General features: G+C 36.3%; 1 protein-coding gene across 9 annotated transcripts in view; it reads right to left on the bottom strand.

Moving 5' to 3' along the window:
* BIRC6 (baculoviral IAP repeat containing 6) overlaps positions 1–23,114 on the bottom strand; it is a 237,804-nt gene that overhangs the window by 60,599 nt on the left and 154,091 nt on the right. For all 9 annotated transcript variants that reach the window (XR_010934089.1, XM_067703312.1, XM_067703310.1 and 6 more), the window contains 8 exons: positions 17,988–18,119; positions 16,701–16,868; positions 15,501–15,674; positions 13,899–14,095; positions 8,589–8,889; positions 6,209–6,426; positions 3,828–3,992; positions 2,779–2,947 (listed from right to left, as the gene is read on the bottom strand). Coding sequence is in view for 8 of the 9 variants with exons in the window: in XM_067703312.1 (XP_067559413.1) it covers positions 2,779–2,947; positions 3,828–3,992; positions 6,209–6,426; positions 8,589–8,889; positions 13,899–14,095; positions 15,501–15,674; positions 16,701–16,868; positions 17,988–18,119 (1,524 nt within the window). In the remaining variant the exon portion in view is untranslated. The remainder of the gene's footprint in view (positions 1–2,778; positions 2,948–3,827; positions 3,993–6,208; positions 6,427–8,588; positions 8,890–13,898; positions 14,096–15,500; positions 15,675–16,700; positions 16,869–17,987; positions 18,120–23,114) is intronic.

Raw genomic sequence — 23,114 nt, forward strand, 5'->3', positions numbered from 1 at the left:
AGAAACTATGTTGTTGTTGCTGGTGTGTACTATGTAGTTAGGTCTATGATGAGTGTCTCTGTACTGAACCTGTAGACTCTTTTCTTGTCACTATTCCTTAAACAATACAGCATAACAACTATTTATGTAACATTTACATTGTGTTAGGTATTATAAGTAATCTAGAGTTGATTTAGAGCATACGGGAGGATGTGCAGAGCTTATATGCAAACACTATGCCATTTGATATAAGTGACTTGTGCTCCTGTGGATTTTGGTTTTGGTGGAGGGTCCTGGAACCAATCTCCCAAAGGTTAACTATATTTTACTACAGCTCTTGAAAGAGCTTATTACATTCGGCTTGTGTTTTTGCATATCATCTGCTAGCAACGTAAGCAAGCCATTGAATATAACATCTCACACGAAATTATTAGCACTGCTCTCACACTTAAAAACCAACTTGCTGGATATGCTATAAAATAGTCTGTATTCTGTATAAATGTCAATATCATGAAAGACAAAGAAAAGTTGGGAACTTTTCTGGATTAAAGGAGAACAAAGATATGACAATTACATGAAGTAACAGATTCTGTATTGGATGCTGTACCTTATCCCAACCCCTCAAATGGCCAAAAATAATATTCTACAGACCAATGACAAAACTGGAAAATGGACTTAAGACTAATTTTATAAAATAAGAATTTTACTAAGTTCTGAGAAGACTGACTAGATAATTTGTTCAGATTTTAAAATGTCACTTTAAAAATTAGCGTTTTAACCAAAATTGATATTTACTAATATATTAAGTTACATTTTCTTGAAATACATCTATAACTCATATTTAGAATATTCTAAATGGGCATACTTAAATAATATACCTTGTTCCTTAAAAACTATGGATTGAATATATCCCAAGTTCCAAAAAATTTTCTCTGATAAATGAAAACATCATTTAAGAGGTGTTCTGCGAATTATCTGACCTACTTATCTTAACTAAGTTAATTATTTTATATTAATTTACCTTAACTTAAAATCTTATTTCAAAATAATTTTTGTAATGTGGTTACAAAATGTGGTTCAAATATAAATGTGGTTCAAATATAAATCTATCAATTAAAATTATACCACTATCAATTAAAATTATACCACTATCAATTAAAATTAAAATTATACCACTGGACAAAGTACCAGATTCAAGCATATAAATCTCAACCTTGGGCAAAGAAATGTCTTTACTCTGGGAAAGTAATCACAAAGGAAAGGCAAACGTTAAATTCCTAAAGTAGTTCCGAGACAGACTACCTTAAGTCTCTGCAATTCCATATGTTTACCAGAATCAAGGCGTATTTATTAAAATACACACTTAACAGAAAGTGCACCTACTTGAATAGACTATTTTAAACAGTAAAAGTAAGTAATACCAGATTTCCTTTTTGATTCTGAACCATAAAGATAAAAGCTCAGTGTTACACAAGGACTGAATTTCCGAACAAGACAAAATTAAAAATTTCTGAGAGGTCATACAGTTTGAAAGTAAAAGGATTAATAATATTTTAACAATGTGGAAGGAAGTAAAGAGAAACCTTATCTTACTCTGTTCAATTTTTCTAAACGATTTAATGTTAAATTGCGGCACTGATCTGAAATACTTAAGTTTACAGCTCCAAATATTTTACTTAATCAAAAAATATATTGTGCATTTGACATCTATTTTTTCAAAAAGACAAGTCTGATGGATCAAACAGGTCAATCTAAAAAAAAAAATCAATTACATAACACCTCAATATTTTTATGAAAAAGTTTGAGGTAGGCTAGGAAATGGTGTGTTTGGAATCACAATAAACTTTTCAAAGTGGAGAATATGGGCAGTAATCCCTTTTCAAATACGAGTACATTTTCCATCCATCCAATTGCATTTGAACTGCTACCACAAATCAAAATAAACTACTTCAAGATTCATTTCCATTGTTTTCCTTACCTATTCTTCCTTAATAATATAATTAAATGTGTAAGTGTTTATTTTCTTGAGTAAGAATATGAATAAAAGCAGAGATAAGAAGCAGAGCAAATATTTTAAATTTTAAAATGAATAAATAAAATTAAAGGTCCTGGCTAAAAGGAAATGTTAACTGTTTGTTTTTCTTGGCAATACTTGTATGTCACTGAGTGTCTAAATAAAACATAAACTTTCTATTCTTATTTAGGAAAAGAATACATTTCTTGGAAGATAATTCCACAACCAAGAAAATAATGAACTAGTTTCAATCAATAATCAATTGTATATTGACAAAGTAAGTAACTATGGTACTTTTATTACTGAATTTGTAAAAACTAATACCCATTGTCAAGTATCTATGGACTTGAATAATTCATCTATCTGCCTTTCTTCAAATAACTACTGTTTGAGAAAACCATTAAAAACACATAGAAATTCAATTAATCGTATTCAGATCAGAATACTGTCATGAAACTGCTAGCCTTTGCCCTATCATTTTCAGTTACAGGTTATTAAAAGAAAAAAATGTATTTTCACAGTTGAAAACAAAGGGATAATGAAAACTTTTATTTATGTTATAGATGACTACATAGTAACAAATTAGGGGCCCCCTAAAACAACTAACTGTTTCTCAAATAATTTTAAGAAATAAATCCATCAAACTCACACCTATATATATCAGTGAAGGATAATTTCAAATATTCCAATTGAACCTTATTATTTAAACTGATAATGATAAAATAAGTAAACAAAAGTAATCATCCACTAAGATATTTCAAAGGACTAGTTACAGTGTGATTTACCTGAGTCATTTCGTAGATAAGATGACATGGCTGGGATGAGGCAGGACTGACTGAGAAGCTCTAGAAGAACAGATGGAAGGGCATTACTGTTCTGTCCTCTACTCTCGTGAGATGACTGAGCTTCTCCATTTACAGCACCACTTGCAGGATTTATATAACTTGCAAGAACCTAAAAATAAAAATTGTTGGATTTAAACTGCGTTCTATCTTTGTAGTTTAAAAGCCCATATTTTATGTTAGTCAATCTGAATACCAAGAGAATGTATTTTCAACTCAATCAATGCCTCATACTACATGTTTTAAAAATGACGTTTTTTCTTTAGATTTTCAAAAGAGGGTATGCTTTCCATGATGACGTACTGTATGACCAGACATACAGAAGCAATCCACCTAAGAACATGAACTTAAAAGCTTAGTAGGAACTCTGAGATTATTTATTTCATTGAATAGATTCAGTTTATAGTTTGAGGGTGATGGAATCTTAGAATTTTATACAAGAATAAGCTTATCATCCTAGAACTGCAAAAATTATGTTCAAAGACTTCACCAATGCTCTAAAAAAAAAAATGGACAACTAATTTTAGTCAATTAGTTGATCCAGGAACAAAAGCTAATCTTTAAGAACGTACTCTTCTCATTTCTGTGGTACTGAAGACTTTATAAGCTAGTTCACCTTGCCCAGTTCTAGAAAACTTATAGAACAATGTGAGAAACAAAGATAAAAAAAATAGATTTTTTTAAAGAGTCCAGGTATAGCACTTTAGATGAGAAGTTGACCAGAAGAAAGTAGACATGGCACAGTCCAGTTATTTGATAATTTCATCTTTGTCACTTTCCTCTCAGTGAAGAAGCTAAGAGGGAAGAATTTAGAGTTACAAGTAGGGAAGAGAAATCTCTGTCCAGTATCTTAAATGTACTGAGAGCAAGGAGTACAATGGGCTGTATAAAAGTAGCTTAGGATGAGATGGATAGTCAACAATAGTTAAAAATCAATACAACAACAAAAAATTTAACTATTATCACTGACAATATCAACTTTGCAAATATACCTGCAGGAGACAGGTAACATGTTCCTCTTCCAGCCTCTGTTTAGTTAAGGCTTGTTCCACATCCCATCCAGAAGCTGTAGAGCCTGTTCCAAAGCCAGTCCCTTTGGCCCAATAGAGCTGCTGTTCCTCTGTTGATGTAGGGTTGTGAGAGCTTGATACTGGTGGCTTATAACAAAAAATTAAAATGTATTACTATTTGGTTTCATTTATCATCAAAAATTTATCAGTAGAAATTTAAATAGTTTAGCTGCTATGGAGAACAGTTTGGCACTCCTTAAAAAAATTAGACAAAGAAAGACAATGTGACCCAGCAATTCCACTCCTAGGTATACATCCAAAGACATAAAAACTGATACTCAAACAAATACGTTACTCTTATGTTCATAGCAAGACCATTCACAATAGCCAAAGGGTCAGCCCAAAAGCCCACCAATGGCTGAATGGATAAACAAACCGTGGTTTATACATACAATGGAATATTATTCAGCCATAAGGAATAACGAAGTTCTGATACATGTTACCTGGATGAAACTCAAAAACATTATGCTAAGTCAAAGAAGACAGACACAAAGCTAACATGTTGTATGATTCCATTTATATGAAATATCCAGAGTAGGTAAATAAACAGAGACAGAATGCAAAGTATAGCTGTCAAGGGTTAGGGGAAGGGAAAAATGGGGAACAAATGCTTATATTTAAGAATAGATAAATGGGGACTTCCCTGGTGGCGCAGTAGTTAAGAATCCACCTGCCAATGCAGGGGACATGGGTTTGAGCCCTGGTCCAGGAAGATCCCACATGCCGTGGAGCAACTAAGCCCGTGGGCCACAACTACTGAAGCCCACGCGCCTAGAGCCCGTGCTCCACAACAAGAGAAGCCACCGCAATGAGAAGCCCACGCACCGCAACAAAGAGTAGTCCCCACTCCTTGCAACTAGAGAAAGCCTGCCCGCAGTAACAAAGACCCAACACAGACAAAAATAAAAATTAATTAATTATTTTTTAAAAAGGATAAATGAAACTTTAACAATGTTTCCCAGGAATAGATAGGTCAAAGCATTTTAGGGCCTAAAGAGTCAATAACTCAAAATTAAACAGAGAAAACAGTGAAAGGAATAGGGATATGAGCCAAATCTTTTAGGATGAATCTATAATGGTGTCATATGTTTTCAATTAAAGGAAACTTCAACTGAGTAATGTAGACTGGCTCACCCCTGTTTTGCCATTGCTAAAGAAGCTAAGAAATCTAATAATCACCTGTCAGTTTATATAAAGCATGCTTATTTAATTTTAGAACTAAATTAAACTTTGAATACATTGAAGTTTTTGTCATAAAAACTCTTAAGAGTGATTACTCCTTTGTTATCTTGAAGTGTTTTTGAAGTATCAAACTAAGATTAAATCACAAAACCATATATATTTGAAGATTTTATTCAAAGTTTTGTCAGATTTCCAGTTAAAGACAGATTTGCTTGGAGACTGGCTAATATCAGAATCACTGAAATTATTTTCCTAAATTAAGGGTTGAACAAGGACTATTTTTCCTAATAGTTTATCTTCTTCCTTCTTATTTGGTGTCATTTCCTAAAACAGTCTCTGTTAGGTGATGCCTTGATATTTTTTCCGTTGAGCTATTGTTCACTGTATTCCTTCTTTTTAATTTTTGCCACGGTCAAAAAAAATAAAATGTTAATGAAATGCCGTATTTTCTACTCTGTGAGAGGTAAACATGGACAGATGCTTCAGTTTATTAAAGTCTAATTAATAATTGTCTTTCTAAAAAGTTTTATATATTTTATGAGATGTCTTACACATCTTTTTCAGATTTATTTATAGATATTTTCTTTTTCTTTTGGCCGTGCCACCCAAAGGATGTGGGATATAGTTCCCCGACTAGGGATTGGAAGCACAGAGTCTTAACCACTGGACCCTCAAAGGAAGTCCGACATTTTCTATTTTTGATACTATTCTAAAAGACATCTTTAAAAAGCTCATTTGGGACTTTATTGGTGGCGCAGTAGTTAAGAAACCACCTGCCAATGCAGGGGACACAGGTTCAGTCCCTGGTCCGGGAAGATCCCACATGCGGCGGAGCAACTAAGCCTGTGTGCCACAACTACTGAGCCTGTGCTCTAGAGCCCGTGAGCCACAACTACTGAGCCTACGTGCCACAGCTACTGAAGCCCACGCACCTAGAGCCTGTGCTCCACAACAAGAGTAGACACCGTGATGAGAAGCCCATGCGCCAAAGGGAAGAGTAGCTCCCGCTCCCCTCAACTAAAGAAAGCCAACACGCAGCAACGAAGACCCAACACAGCCAAAAATAGATATAAATAAAATGACACCTTCTTTAAAAAAACAACAACAACAACTGAACCTACCTCTGTTTGATTGAGGCTAGAGTTTGGAACTCGTGGGGCATGGTGGCTCAGAGCAGAGAGACAAACAAGTATGAGGTGTAGTGCTCCAATTTCCAATGCCATCCTCCGCAGAAGCACACCATCGTCAGTCGTCAAAGGTGTAGTGCTAAACAAGCTACGAAGGACATGGAAAGGAAGGGTTGGGAGCACATTGGCTGATGGCGATTGCAGGATATGACCTAGATTAAAAGGAGAAGAGAACTCAAAATTAAAAATATTTAAAAACACAATAAGGAACAACACACAAGCTCACAAATTTATAATGGCAATGTAATATAAAATTATTTCATTATACTTATTAGAAAGCAACCACAAAATAATATCAGAAATAGTGATATCTTAATCTTTAATATTAAAGTGTCTAGAAAAGCTCAGTAAGAAGACATCAGATACATAAACTCCAAAAGAAAGTTGAAATATACTCATATGATAAAAGTTACAGACTGTCAAAATTATTATAATCTAGAATTTAAGCAAAAACTAACAACTAAAAAAGAAGCATTAAAAGTTTCTTACAAGAGTATGAAGGTAACTGCTTGCCTTGGAAGTAGTTTCAACCATGAATGCAAGAGTGTAACAATTTTGTTTTGTTTGCAATAAAGTTTTGTGCTATGTTCTAGCTAGGGAGGAGCCTTAAATGTAAAAAAACAAAACAAACAAACACCCACTCCTAAATGAATGGGAGATGAGACTACTGTAAAAATGTATGTCAGAATTATGCTTTTTAATAAACATTCATTGTATATTCACTAGAAATAGTTTGAAATGACCTAAAGACAATTCTTTTTCCTTTTTAGTGTTACACCTACTATCTCATAATAGAGTCCTAAAATACTGTGGTTCTTATCCCTCTAGGTACTTAAAAAATCAGATGAAGCAATTAGAAATTCCCGATCTATTAAAATAAGTATATACAATTTATATATGAAACCAAACAAGCAGGACTTATTTAGTATATAGACACTGTAATTTAATAACAATTATTACAAAAATATTTAAAATTATGTCAACATTTTTGAAGAATTCCATCAATATGAAAATACAAAAGAAAAAGTCCATGCAATGAATATTCAACAGCTTCAGTTATAGGATTCACGAATAAATTCATATAATTTTATTGGATTATATATACTTCGTTGTACAGGGTTTAAAAGTGTATACTTTCTAAATGGCATGTGAAAGATATCACCTCTAATCAAAACCACATGAGTTTAAAGTAAGATTAAAAAATACTAATTATCAAATGTAATGGTAATTGAAGAATTAGAAGTAAACCAAATGAAAATGTACTTGCTAGGCTACCCTATGATTTTTCTTTGTTTCTTCTATTAACACAACTGCCAGCCCAATGGAAATAATCACCATAGCTTTCTATTATTATTCTCTATTATTATTATATTATGAAATAGACTATCATATAGTATATTATTATAATATTTTCTTCATTCTGTTCTCTTTTTTTTTGCGGTACGGGCCCAGCCCCTCTGCAGCACGTGGGATCTTCCCGGACCGGGGCACGAACCCGTGTCCCCTGCATTGGCAGGCAGACTCTCAACCACTGCACCACCAGGGAAGCCCCATTCTTTTCTCTTTAATCTAAATATTGCTACCAGATTCACTGAAGAATTCTTTAAAAAGATTCTCGTCATATCACTACTTCACTTAACATATTTTAATAAATTTTAATTACTATTTGGAATAAAATCTGAAGTTCTTAAGAAGCCTTTCCATGATCTGTTATCAATAACAACTTTTTAAATGAGTTCTCAGTCCTGCTTTATGCAAATTTCATCAGCCAACTTATCCCCTCTCATATGAGCATATAAACACTGCTCAAATCATTCCTTCCTTCTGAAATAACCATTCTCAACCTACATTGACAATTTCCTTCAAGGCCCCACTAAAAACTACAATGCTGTTTTATTCACATTGCTGGGTAGTAAGGAAATGATCTCACACTTGTAAGCCTCCATAATACTGTACTTCTCTCAAGGCTTTTATAACTTGCTAAGTCTATATGTGTATATACAGCCCTCATTGCTATTACTGGAACACATTAGCTACTTGATGGCAGGATCTAAATACCTGCTTCATCTTTAAATGCCTCCAACGGTGCCCAGCAGTTTTGTAAGCACTCAATATATAACTTTTGAATGAGTAAAGAAGTGAAAATGAAGCTTCTTTAGGATTTATTATATCTATTATTGGAACTAAGTTGCCAATAAGAAATTATCTAGTAGCTAAACTATGAAATAAATAAATGATGAATAATAGGTAATGATCTGAGTAATTTTACACAACCTACCTACATTAAATTTCATTAATAACACTAAACACTTACTTCCTTCTCCATCATCTGTCACTCCCAAAACCAAGCGAAGAAGGCACTGGGCATGTTTTCTTTCTTTTAGTAGCACTTCAGCATAGCCCGGAAGACGAAGAAATAATCCAAAAGCAGCCAAAGAATGGGCAGGTATGGGAGACATGGTCTGTACTGCTGACTTGATAGGTGGAGGTTCAGCAGCAATGGTTTCTGGTGCTTCATAAACTAATTCCCCTGATTGTTCAATAGTCACCCATTCAAACTGATCACTATCCTTTGGTTTCTCCTGAGTGGTAGATGTTACAACTGGAGCACTCACCTAAAGAAAAAACAATTTTGTTCGGCTATTTGTATGTTTCAACATCAGATTCAAACTAAAGACTTGAATTCAAATGATCTCCTTAAAATATAAGAATATAAAAATCAATAAAGGGTGTAGAACTGATCACTTTGGTGTATACCTGAAACTAACACATTGTTAATCAACTATACTCCAATATAAAATAAATTTTTTAAAAAAAATCAGTAAAAGGACATGTTTTTTAAAATGAGTTACATGATACCATGAGTATGGTGGTGTCTGCCAAGTATCTCTACTCTAAAAATGACTATTTTCTCCTTTGGAATTAGTTAAGTATCTGTAGACAGGTTCTTTGAGACTATATAAATACCCTGTTTTGCACTAAACTTTGATCATTAGAGTTAGCATTTTTATGCTGTGTGAAATAATAATTATTACAGTGGTTGCCAAATGGTGATTTTCTAATTCTACCATTCCTGCTACATTAGTTGGCACTGAACTGTTCACAAAAACGTTTCCTTCTTCTCCATCTATTTATTCATTCATTTATTTATATCCGTATGGATTCTAATTTTACTCTATAAGTTATAATCTGTTACTATCATTTTATCTGATGCCCAAGGAGAATCAGATTTGGTCAGTGGAACCCCCTTAAAGCAGGCTTCTGTATCTAGGCTCATCTTGTACATTCTCTGCCCCAATCCTAGAATTTTTCCAAGGGGCACTGGTTTTAGTGGAAACGGTATTTTAAGAAGAAGATATGGTATATAGGAATGTACACACTGCTGGGGGTAGTCTGATTCCATGCCCTATAAGCAAACAAGTCTAGGAAAAAATATATAGAAACATGTATATCTGTGACTAAATATATAGACAAAATTTCTAGCCTGTACTCTTCCATATGCCATGGTCATGAAAAACAAAGGTAACAGAATTGTTACAGATTACAGGAGACTGAAGAGACAACTGAATGCAATATATGATCCTGAACTGAATCTCTGACGACTACCTCCCTCAAATCATGCAAAAGAAATTGAATTTTTTTCCTTTTGCCCTTGAGAACATTAGTGGGACAACTGGCAAAATGTGAATAAGATCTGATCACTGACTTATTTTACTGTTAACCACAGGTAACATTTTCTTATTTCTTTGCACGTCTGGTAATCTTTCTATTATACACCGTACATTGTTGATGAGATGTTGTAGTAACTCTTAGTTCTATAATCACACTCTGCAATGTGTTCAGTTTTATTTTAGAAAATAGTTAAATTACTGGTAGGTCACCTTGAGGCCTTCTGTAAATTTATTAGGAGAGTCTATTTTGGTTTTGCTCTTATTTCTCAAGTGAATCCCTGATTACCGGGATGCCATCTATACTCTTAATGTGTGACTCATTTTCAATTCCAATAGAAAAGCCAAGATTTTTACCTCTAACTTGGAAGGAATAGAACTGCAAATTGTCTCCTCCATGCTGGAGAGACGCTGAAATCTCTGGACAGCTCTTTCACCCTTCTAGTTTTCCCTCAAGAAACCTATGTATCCGTAATTCAGGAGCCAGCTATTGTTGTGCAGAAATTCATGTGCAGAAATTCATGTGCAGAATTCCTGGAGCTCCCCCATCTGTGGCTCCCTCCTTTCTGAATTCCTCCCCTTTTAATTTCCAGCCAGGATGGAAGAACCAAACTCCTCTGTAGCTTTTGCATGAGTTCTACCATCCTACCCCACAGAGCCTGAGGAGTACTCTCAGGAGAAAAGTCACGTAGACACTAATCTCACCCAATGTGGTTCCATTCTTTTTGTGTTTAAATCCTCTTCAATATGTGCCTACTTTTAGTCGCTCTCCAGAGCCTTTCAACATTTTTTTTTAAACAGTCTGTCCAGAGTTTATATATACAGGAGAGTTAATCCTACACCTGTTATTCTGTTTTACCAATTTACCTTTTATTGAAAGAGTAGTAATGTTGAGGGAAATGTACAAAATTTTCTTCACTGGGTATAAAATTCTAGGATGGCAGATTCTTTTTCTCTTTACATTTCAAAGATGTAATTCCCTGGCTCCCAAGGTTTCTGATGAAAGGTTAGTTGTCAGTGTTATTGTTACTGTTTTGAAAAGAAATGAGTTGACTGCTTTTTTGGCTGGTTTTAAGCTCTTCTCTTATTTTTGTTTTAAGCAGTTTATCATAATGTTCTTAAATATGAATATCCTGCTTGGGGTTTACAGAGCTTCTTGAATTTTGGATTGAGGTTTTATATCAGTTCTGGAAATTTTCTTCCTTTCTGTACTGTTTCTGTCCCTGTTTCAATCCACTCTTTTTCTGCAGCCATAAATTCACATCAGAATTTTTCACTTCTAGCTACAAGTCCATATAGCTCTTATGTTCTTTTCATTCCTTATACATTCCATGCTTCAGTTTGGATGATTTCTTTTGACGCATCTTCTCTATCACTAATTTTGTAATCTTTAGTGTTTAATCTGTAGAAAAATCCATCTAACAGTTTTCTTAATATGAAGTATTAGAAATTCCCAACCCATTCTACAAGACGGTATTACCCTGATACCAAAATGAGACAAAAACATCCTAAGAAAGTACAGACTAAAATCGGTATTCATTTCCTATATGGTAAGCTATAACACATCACCACAAACTTACTTAAAACAACACAGATTTGTTATACTAAAGATCTAGAGGTCAGAAATCCAAAGAGAGTCTTAGGGAGCTAGAATCAAAGCTTTTGATCCTAAATATCAAGTGTTCCTTCTGGAGACTCTCAGGGAGTGTGGGTTCCTTGTGTTTTCCAGCTTCTAGAGGCTATTCACATTCCTTGGCTTTTGGCCGCTTCATTTGAACCTCTGCTTCCACAGTCACATCTCCTCCTTTGACTTTGCTACCCTTGTCACACAACTTTCTCTATTCTTGGCTTCTGTTTAGATGGCTGAGGGGATCCATGAATAATATGACTGATCTCTTCAAATAGCACTCTGTGTGACTGAATGCACTAGCATCTTGATTTTTCTGAGGCACCAGCAAAGGTTGAACAGCCACATCTTTGGCTTTTTCTCCAGAGCATGCTTTTCTGACAGCAAATCTCTAATTTTAGCATCTTTTGCAATCTGGATAGACTGAGAATTTCTCAAATTGTCAAGTGATAGTTGCTTGTTGCTCAACAGTTCTTTCCTCTCACATTTTACTATTAGCACCAAGAAGAAAACAGGTAACTTCACACTCGGGTTGGAAATTCAACTAAATATCCAAGTTCATCACTTACAAGTACTGCCTTCCACATTCAGGACATAAATATGCTAGGATTTCTACCAATAAAAGACAGGGATATCCTTTCCTCCAGTTTCCAATAACATGTTCCTCATTTCTTTCTAAGCTGCACCATTAGTACTTTTAACATCCATATTTCTACCAACAGTCTGCTTAAGCCAATTTAGGTATTCTCTATGATACACAGGTTCTCTCTACTGTGATCCTCACTTTCATCTGGGTCCTCACTGGTAAAGGCTTTCCATCCATAGTTCTACTAGTCACCTGTTCAAGGCAATCTAGACCTCTTTTTATCATGCTCCTCAAAATTCTTCCACACTCTGACAACTACCCAATTCTAAAGCCACTTCCACCTTTTAGGTGTTTATTATAGTAGCACCCAATTTCCACTCAATATAATAAAGCACACTGAATACTGAATTAGGGAAGTCATTTTCATTGAACAACAATAATCTTGAGAATGTCGAAGTTTTTTCCATTTCAAACTTTTGGCTGTATCATTACATTTTCTAGGAAGAAATAAAATTTTACTCATATTTTTCTGTGACAGTCATCTTATATCATGGTTATATTATCTTAAAATAAAAATAGCATAAGCTCTTTGAATAGCAGGTTAAGTAATAACCATTTACTGAATAGGTATTATTGTGGATTGAACTGTATCCTCCCAAAGATATGCTCAGGTCTTAACCCCCAATACCTGTGAATGTGACCTTATTTGGAAATAGGGTCTTTGCAGACGTAATCAATTAAGAGATGAGGTCATAATGGCTTAGGGTGGACCCTAAATCCAATGACAGTGTTGTTATAAGGAGAGGGAGATACAGAGACACACAGATACACAAAAGGAAGATGGCCATGTGAAAAGGCAGGCAGAAACTGGAGTGATGCCGCTACAGACTAATGAATGCCATTAACTGCCAGCAATAACCAGAAGCTAAGAAGAGGCAAGGAAGGATAATCTCCTAGAGCCATCAGTGACCATGGCTCTGGTGACACCTTGATTTCAGACTTACAGCCTCCTGAGCTGTAAGAAAATTAAATTTCGGTTGTTTTAAGCCACCCAGTTTGTGACACTTTGTCACCACGGCCCTAAGAAACTAATGCAAGCATACACACACACATACACACACACACACACCCCCAAGTACACACACACACACACACACTCCAAGTAGATAAAATCAGAGAGAATAATTCCCCTACCTCAATCAACAGAAATAAAGAACTTGGTGTTTACAACTCTTCACGCATCACACTCCCCCCTCATTAATAGCAGAACATCAAAAGTACACACCTCAGTGACAGTAACATCAATGAACAGGGGAAGAGGTTAAATTAATGTTTTAAAAACTACTTAAATGGAAATGGCACTTAAAAAGGAATAAAAGTTAAGCCAAAAGACATAGTGTATTTGGGTAGAAGCATACACTACTATTTCACTCTCCCATTTCCAGTAATATCCGTAATTAATATCACACCTTAGGAAGCACAGAAACAAAAATGTTACAGTGTGATGACCATGAAATCAAAGTAATGCTACAGTGTGATGCCCCTGGCAAATCTGCCTGGTCTTCAACATTTCTTTACCAAATTAATTCTTACACAGCTCCATATAGGCTGAGCTTTGAAAGGTTTATACACTACTCAAAGACTTTAAGGGAAACGGTACTTCCAAATGTTAACTTAAACACAAACCAGAAAACAGAAGGTCTTTCCCATGGAATGATATAATTATTTAGAATCTTATCTTACCTGTTGAATTACTTCTGGATATAGCATGGGTAGTCTTTCTGCAATAAGAGCCAGTCCACCCATTCCTGCAAAAACTTGTAATGGTGACTGAATGGGACAGGTTTCAAGTAAGGATTCATCCAGTATCCCATCCATACATTCATCACTTGGAGTGAGAGCCTCATCGTCGGGACAGCTACCAAGTAAATCTCCATGATCTAGAAGAATAATCGCAAATAACAGCTAAGAGAGGGTCTATTTTCATAATACTTTTTCATTTACAAAGCAAATACTGTTGTCATCTCTCTACTCAACAAAAGAGCATAATTATCTTAAGTTATTCAGATACAGCTATTTTAGGCTAGATGCTACAAACACATTTAGATAACTTCTGATGTTGCTTCCTACAGCCTTACTACTCGAAGTATATGGTCCATGGACTAGTAAGCATCAGTATCAGCCTGAGAGCTTCTGAAATGTAGACTCTCAGGTCCCATCCTAGACTGTGTAGGAATCTGCATTTTTATAATGTTCTAGGTGATTTACAAGCATACTGAAGTTTGAGAAGTACTGTCCTTTAGGGCAAATAAGTAAAACATCAGAGACTCCAGAAAATATTAATGTATGTGCATGTTATGCTCTAAAGTATCCAATTAGGAAAAACTGAATAATGACAAAGACTTTTCTTACTGAAAACTGAAAATTATACCATATTGGTTAACTTCAAATCACTCACAGAGAAAAACCAAAAGTTTAGGTTCACACATAACCAGACCCTACGAACATTAAAACAGACAAATGATCCTGCTGAAAATCTGGGCAAAGAAAATGTACTAAAATTTATTAAAGAGTACAAAAGGCTAATAATTGAATCTTTCATCATGAGAAAGACTGACAATAAATAAGATGACACCATATCCACACTATGAAAATCATTGCTTAAATACCATTTATAGTAGTGAAAAATCAGAAACAATCAGATTCCTTCAACAACTGTGAAACAGATAAATTATTATATTAATTATATATTAAAAATAGGCAATAAAACGCACATTTATAAATATTTAATTGAATATATAAAAATAAAAAGGTAAGAAAATGTATGATCCCACTTTTGTTTAAGGTAAAAAATGTTTATGAACACAAAATATCACTCAATATAAATTATCAATAAATTGGAAATTCTAAATTGGGGTTCTCACTTTGATTATAACATTATGAACAATTCACATGGCTCATGCAGAAATAATATTTTTAAAAATCAGGGAATTCCTTGGTGGCCCAGTGGTTAGGACTCCATGCTTTCACTGCTGAGGGCCCAGGATCGATCCCTGGTCGGGGAACTAAGATCCTGCAAGCCACACAGTGTGGCCAAAGGAAAAAAAAAATTAAAGCAGAAATTAAAGCATATGGGCCCATAAAATAAGTGATGCTACTCAAGGAATTAACATTAATTTCCAATGGAAATAATGGCAATTTTCTATATTTACAGATAACTCAGTCATAAAGAAAGAAAAGGATCTCAAGTTGATGTAACAAAAATGTACATTAAGTCATCAGCTATACAAATCCCTGCCTGCTCAGATTACAGACTGCAATTTTAAAGAAATATCATATACATACCTTTCTCAGGGTGCAGTCTTTTAAAAGAATCTGTTTTTGACAGACTTGGGTCTGTGATGACTCTAGAACCCAATTTAACTGTCAGATCTATTGAACGGTAACCTTGAGGAAGTTTTCGGTCATACAGCAGAGTTAAAAGTTGGGCAAGCGTCATTTCAGCTGGCAACGGCTGGCCTAAAAATGACATAACTAAGTTAAACCTGGAATCCGAGAGGGAGACATTTACTTGATTCCGTTTACTCAATTACTTAATGCTTTTACTAAGTTAAATTACAGGTAAGAGTTTGATTCTGACACCAATTTCAAAGCAATTTAAAAACTGCCCAAAGAATGTTTACAAAACTCAAATTTACTTCTGACATATGTGAACAAAAATATCTATACAAAGTGTTAATCAGTTGCTAACCAAATCCCACCAACATCTTCTGAGAGCCACAGTGAATAGAAAAAAAAGAAACATGACCATAAATCTGGGATTGGCAAATCTTTTCCATAAAAGGCCAGATAGAAAATATTTTAAGCTATGGAGGCCATATGGTCTCTGCTGCAACCTACTAACTCTACTGTAGCATGAAAACAGCTATGGACAATACATAACTGAATGGGCATAGCTGTATTCCTATAAAAATGTTTTTACAAAAAGAAGCATCCGGTCCACCTGCGGTAGTTTACTGACCTCTGCTTTAAATCAACAATGTAAAGCTAAGAAGTAAAATCCAGTCAAAGTTAGTTGGCAATTTGATTATAATGATACAGCACAAAAATGCAGATAAAATGGTTATCACCTTGACCAACGGAAAGTATACTGGTCAAAGAATATGTTTAGGTAGAGAGGAAGCTTAACTATCAGGGCTACATCTAAGAATTCCACAGCTAGAACTAATTCTTTAAAATTAGCCTCACACTGCATCCTACATAACTTGTTATGAACACACAAAAATATTCATTTTACTGATCATTTTATGGCACATTCATAAGAAAATTCAGGAAGCAAGTAAAGTGTAAAAATGCGACATTATAGTGTTAAAAGGGGTACGAAATAGGTTACTCCTTTTTTGTTCTCACTTCTTTTGGAGGGAACTACATGGACAAAGTTTCACTAAATTATTTATCTCATCAATAGCACCTGATTACACATCTGAGTTGTACACTTGTAAGATTACTAAAATTTCTTATATGTTTTATCACTGTGAACACTACCAGCTAAGAGTTTGTGGAACAGGTGAAACACAGGGACAGTGATTATTTTGTTGGCAGCCTCTGCTCCTGAGGAAGCACTTCCTGTTTTATCGGGCATTGTCCTCCCTCTCCTGGATGGTGGGCGAGGTGGTGTAGATGACACAGCACGTTTAGATTGGGATTTCAGCCCTAAAAGAAAAAAAATCACCAAGATTTTATATAGCCAACACACTCACGAAGTAAAAGTGTATTCCTACAATATATTACTAAAGCGCCACACTCCTAACGCCAAAAGGTAGAAATATTTCTTCTCATTAAATATCTATTCTCTTGATTCTACCTGTCATGTATTATACTCCATGAATAACTGGCTGCATGTGTAACTATTTTCCAAGAAAGTATAAATTAACTCCTATACTCTCTGAGATACATATAGATGACCATCCATTTACTAGAATGTAATTTTGTGCAAATATGTACAGAAAATCTTGTGTTCTTAATTTTTCTCTGAGATAGGATGGATTAAACCAATACATAGGTCTGCTATTTGAGGAGTAAGGTAATCTAGGCTGAGCTTTCTCTTCTGAACTAAGAATTCTGTTAAAGAAAATATCCTCCAAAACTATCACTTATCATGGTCATTTTTTCTTCTTCCTGCATCTAACAGTAAAAACTCATTTTTCAACCAATTTTCTTTTGATGATTTTTATTTTCTAATTTTATGTAATAAGCACAATATCATAAGTAAAACTAGTGAATACTTTTTCATTTTTAAAAAAAAGGAGGTTACAGGGACTTCCCTGGTGGTCCAGTGATTGAGAATCCTCTTTCCAATGCAGGGGATGCAGGTTCAATCCCTGGTCGGGGAAGTAAGATCCCACATGCCACGGGGCAACTAAGCCTGCGTGCTACAACTAGAGAGAAGCCCACACATCGCAACTAAGACCCGATGCAGCAATCAATCAATCAATCAATAAATAGGAGGTTACAGAAAAATTCCTTAACACTTAGTGAACTTTTAAGAGTATAATTCCCAGTACGCTGTCAAACTGAAACAAAATATCTATTTACACATGCTGAGTATCTGATTAAAATATACTAAGCTCAAAATAAGTTTAATAATTCCAGTGCCAAAAAGTAATGGATTTCTGGTGCAATAATTGTGTATTTAATATTAAGACATCATTATGCCAGCTTTCTGCATTAATACTTTTTATTACATGAAGCTCCTGTAAATATAAATTGTTACATTTTACAGAAACCCAAACAAAATCAAGATCATAAAAAAAAAAAAGCAAGCAAGCATACCTGAAGCAACAACAACACTGTAATTGTCCTGAAATCCATTTTCTGCCTTAACTTTTTCCTTCTCTTCATGGTTTTTCTTTTCTTTGTCATCTTTTTGTTCATTAATTAGTTTAGCAGTGATACTTGGTGTATCTGTAAGAAATTTTTATGCAAAATACACTGCTTTTCAAAATGGTTAAGAAGGGAAGCAATAAATATCTGGGGGACGTTTACACGAGATTATTATTATCACTAATACAAAGGCAATGTAAATGGTCTGGAAGGAATGTTGTTAAGGAAAATCTGACATTCAATTCTCATTATCAACGAAAGGAACTCATCACTCTCCTTAGGCCAGGATATTTAAATTCCAATCTCTAGAAAATATTATGTATTACAATAGTCTACCTCTAGAGGAAGTTTTGAAAACCATTATCAAGAGCATTTGCTTTACTGTAGGCATAGTTCAATATGCTTGCCACGTAACATCAATTTCAGTCCTCACAACATGCAAACCAAGGAAGAATATTATTTTCAAAATAGGGTAAACAGCCTTATTAGCAAGGTTACTCATACAACCTGCAAAGGGCAATATGGAATTCAAGCTCAGGACTCCTCCTAATGCATTACATTAGACTTCTATTTTAGTCTACAAATAGGAGTATAAAGGAACAAATGTAAGTAACAGAGGTTTCTGGTTTTGTTGTTTTTATTTGGTTAAGAAGCTTAGATGAAGTGATATATTTTACAAGTACTTTAAGAATGAATACTGGGCTTCCCTGGTGGCGCAGTGGTTGAGAGCCCGCCTGCCGATGCAGGGGACACGGGTTCGTGCCCCGTTCTGGGAAGATCCCACATGCCACAGAGCGGCGGGGCCCGTGAGCCATGGCCGCTAAGCCTGCGCGTCTGGAGCCTGTGCTCCGCAACAGGAGAGGCCACAACAGTGAGAGGCCCGCATACCGCAAAAAAAAAAAAAAAAAGAATGAATACTAAAGACCTTCATAGATAGTTACTACTCTGCAATCATATTTTCTTTCATGCTTTTGAATATGGCATGCTATTATAAATCATGAAATAAATGATGTCCATACAGTGATCTTATTTAACCATTAAGAAGCTCAAAAAGCTGGATGAACTGTTCTGACATTAAGAATGTTTTTCACTAAATGGATATGACTGATACAGGCTCTCTTTTTACTTTTCTAACTTAACACAGTTATGATCCAGTGCTTTATTATAATGTTAAGGTGAAATGATCAAGTGATAAAACAGCATCTTTTGTATTATTTCCTGTTTTGTAGCTTTCTTTGAATATCTGAAAATATCCCTGTGATCTCAATTTCTAGAACCTCTTCTAAACTACAGATTGCCTTTAGACCATTTCTATTTTTGTGAAATTAAAAAAAAAATTAAACACTGTTAATACAGCAGCTCCCCCTTATCCATGGTTTCATTTTCTGTGGTTTCAGTTACTTGCAGTCTGAGGATATTAAATGAAAAATTCCAGAAATAATTAACTCATAGGTTTTAAATTGCTTGCTGTTCTGACTATAATGACGAAATCTCACTGGATCCATCCCACTTGGAATTCCCAACCATGTCATCGTCTGCTCTGACATTCAGTCATGGATGTCAGTCGTCATGGCTAGATAACCCAGGATCACCCAAAGCAGATGATCCCTCTTCTGTTCCTCCTTTGGATGTATTGTTAGAAGGTCAAAAGTAACCTAAGCCTATGTTCCCAATGCCTATGTCATTCACCTCACTTCATCTCATCACGTAGGCATTTTATCATCTCTCATCATCACAAGAAGGAGGGTGAGACAGTACAGTAAGATTATTTTGAAAAAGAGAGACCACATTACCTAACTTTTATTACAGTATATTAGGTAATTGTTCTATTTTATTATTAGTTATTCTTGTTGATCTCTTACTGTGGGCACAGTAAGAGATTAACATATATATCATATTTATCATAGATATGTATGGATGAGAAAAAACATAGTATATACAGGGTTCGCTACTGTCTGTGGTTTCAAGCATCAACTGGGGGTCCTGGAATGTATCCCCTGCAGATAAAGGGGGACTACTGTAATAAATACATAATGCAACAATACATTTTACTTTCTCAGAAAAACAAGCAAGTAACCCCAAATGGCAAAAAGAGTTACACAAGTCAGAGGGAAATATTTAAGTAATAAAAAATTCACACAATCATAGTTCATTAGGTGATAAGAATTTATATTCTTTATTTTTATATTACTTTGTTATCTAAGACTCCTAACTAAATAAAAATAACAAAACAAGAATATATATAGTGTTATCTCAATAAATGCCATTCAAACACTAAAAGGTATCACTGAGAAAGACTTTGCTCAATTTACTGCTTAAAATTGTTCTGGTTTGGATTTCCACCTGTGGCCAAAATGAAATAACAAAGACCAGATTACTGTCCTACCTGAAATAACTAAAAATTAGGAAAATATATGAAATAAAGTTTTCAGATACTGGGCATCAGGAAGGCAGGACAGTGATTCCTGGGTGAATGGAAACAAATGAAGTAAGCACTAGGATTGCACCAGCTTATTTCCCGCAATTTCCCAGACCACAGCTCAGCACAACCGAGGCATCACTCAAGGTGAAGATACAGAGATGGGAGTCCAGGAAGACAAAGGCAGGTTTGGCTGCAGTTCACAGGGCACAGTGCCAACGAGGAGAGATCTGCACAGAGAGTGAGCCCCAGTGATCTATAGAGGGTCTCCTCTAATCTGGAATGCATACTGACAGGCATCACACACAAGGAAACCACCTAAAGGGCAAGGAAAATATTTTAAAAAGTAGCAAGCAGGGACTCCCCTGGTGGTCCAGTGGTAAAGAATCCACCTTGTGGGCTTCCGTGGTGGCGCAGCGGTTAAGAATCTGCCTGCCAATGCGGGAGACGCAGGTTCCTTGGTCTGGGAGGATCCCAAATGCCACGGAGCAACTGAGCCCATGCGCCACAACTGCTGAGGCTGCGCTCTGGAGCCCGCGAGCCACAACTACTGAAGCCCGCGTGCCTAGAGCCTGTGCTCCGCAACAAGAGAAGGCACCACAATGAGAAGCCCGCGCACTGCAACGAGGAGTGGCCCCCACTTACCGCAACTAGAGAAAGCCCGTGTGCAGCAGCGAATACCCAACGCAGCCAAATATAAATAAATAAATAAATTTAAAAAAAAAAAAAAGAGTCCACCTTGCAAGGCAGGGAACGCTGGTTCAATCCCTGGTCGGGGAATTAAGATCTCACATGCCGTGGGGCAACTAAGCCCGTGCGCCACAACTACTGAGCTCGCGTGCCACAGAGTCCACGCGCCCTGAAGCCCGCAAGCCACAACTAGAGAGAAAACCCGCACAGCACAACTAGAGAGAAGCCCGCACGCCACAACGAAGAGCCCGTGTGCTGCAAAGAAAGATCCTGCACGCCGCAACTAAGACCCAACACAGCCAAAAAATAAATAAATAAAATAAATCAATATTTAAAAAAAAAAAAAAAGTAGCAAGGGGATGAATCCCAGGTTCTAAAATGAGGGCTGGAATACTTAGTATTCCCAATGCCTAGTGAATTTCGAACAGAATTATCAGAAGAGTATAACCTCAGCAGTGGGGCCAAATTAACCCCAGACCTCTCTTTTCAAATGTGGTACTGTGCTTCTATTCCAATACAGTACCTCCTTAAAAGTAAGTCCAGTAAAATTAAAACATTAGTTCCTTAGTCTCACCAGACACATTCTATATGCTTAAAAGCTACTGCACTAGATAGTATAGGATTATAAAATATTACCATCATCACAGTAAGTTCTGCTCTAAATTAACAGCTGCTCTGGTCCCACCTAATAAAGCTTATTAAAAGCTGGTCCTAAAAGTAACGTTCTGCTTTTAAGTAACATAACTACATCTCAGAAAGAAATAAAAAAAATTTATTAGAATACAAAAATATCCACCACCCAGAAAAGTAAAAATCACATTGTCTAGCAACCAACGAAATTTTCTAGGCAAATTAAAAAAGCAGGGGCTTCCCTGGTGGCGGAGTGGTTGAGAGTCCGCCTGCTGATGCAGGGGATGCGGGTTCGTGCCCCAGTCCGGGAAGATCCCACATGCTGCGGAGTGGCTGGGCCCGTGAGCCATGGCTGCTGAGCCTGCGCGTCTGGGGCCTTTGCTCCGCAACGGGAGAGGCCACAACAGTGAGAGGCCCGCGTACCACACACACACAAAAAAGCAGTAACACACAATCCACAATGAAAAAAAAAATCTACATAAACAGATCAATATATTCAAGACACTAGGGACTTCCCTGGCAGTGGTTAAGGCTCCGTGCTTCCACTCCACAGGGCACGGAATCAATCCCTGGTCAGGGAACTAAGATCCCGTGGGCCGAGCGGTGCGACCAAAGCAAACAAACAAAAAACAAAAAATCAAGACACTAGAAGAAAGCTTGTACACTTTAAATAAAGAGAAGGACATATATAGAAAAGAACCCGATATAACTTCCAGCAGATTAGATACTGAAGTCAATTTGAAGATAGAACAATATAAATTATCAAAAATTTTAGAGCGGATGAGGGAAAGATGGTGGAAGAGTAAGACGCGGAGATCACCTTCCTCCCCACAAATACACCAGAAATACATCTACACGTGGAACGACTCCTACAGAACACCTACTGAACGCTGGCAGAAGACCTCAGACCTCCCAAAAGGCAAGAAACTCCCCCACGTACATGGGTAGGGCAAAAGAAAAAAGAATAAACAGAGACAAAAGGATAGGGACAGGACCTGCACCAGTGGGAGGGAGCTGTGAAGGAGGAAAGGTTTCCACATACTAGGAAGCCCCTTCGCGGGCGGAGACTGCAGCTGGCGGAGGGGGGAAGCTTCGGAGCCGCGGAGGAGAGCGCAGCAACAGGGGTGCAGAGGGCAAAGCGGAGAGATTCCCACACAGAGGATCAGTGCCGAGCGGCACTCACCAGCCCGAGAGGATTGTCTGCTCACCCGCCGGGGCGGGTGGCGGTGGGAGCTGAGGCTCGGTTTTCGGTCGCAGCGCAGGGAGAGAACTGGAGTTGGCAACGTGAACACAGCCAGTAGGGGGTTAGTGCACCACGGCTAGCCGGCCGGGAAAAG

This window comes from Pseudorca crassidens, chromosome 14, assembly GCF_039906515.1.
Source record: "Pseudorca crassidens isolate mPseCra1 chromosome 14, mPseCra1.hap1, whole genome shotgun sequence".
NCBI classification, from domain to species: Eukaryota; Metazoa; Chordata; class Mammalia; order Artiodactyla; family Delphinidae; genus Pseudorca; species Pseudorca crassidens.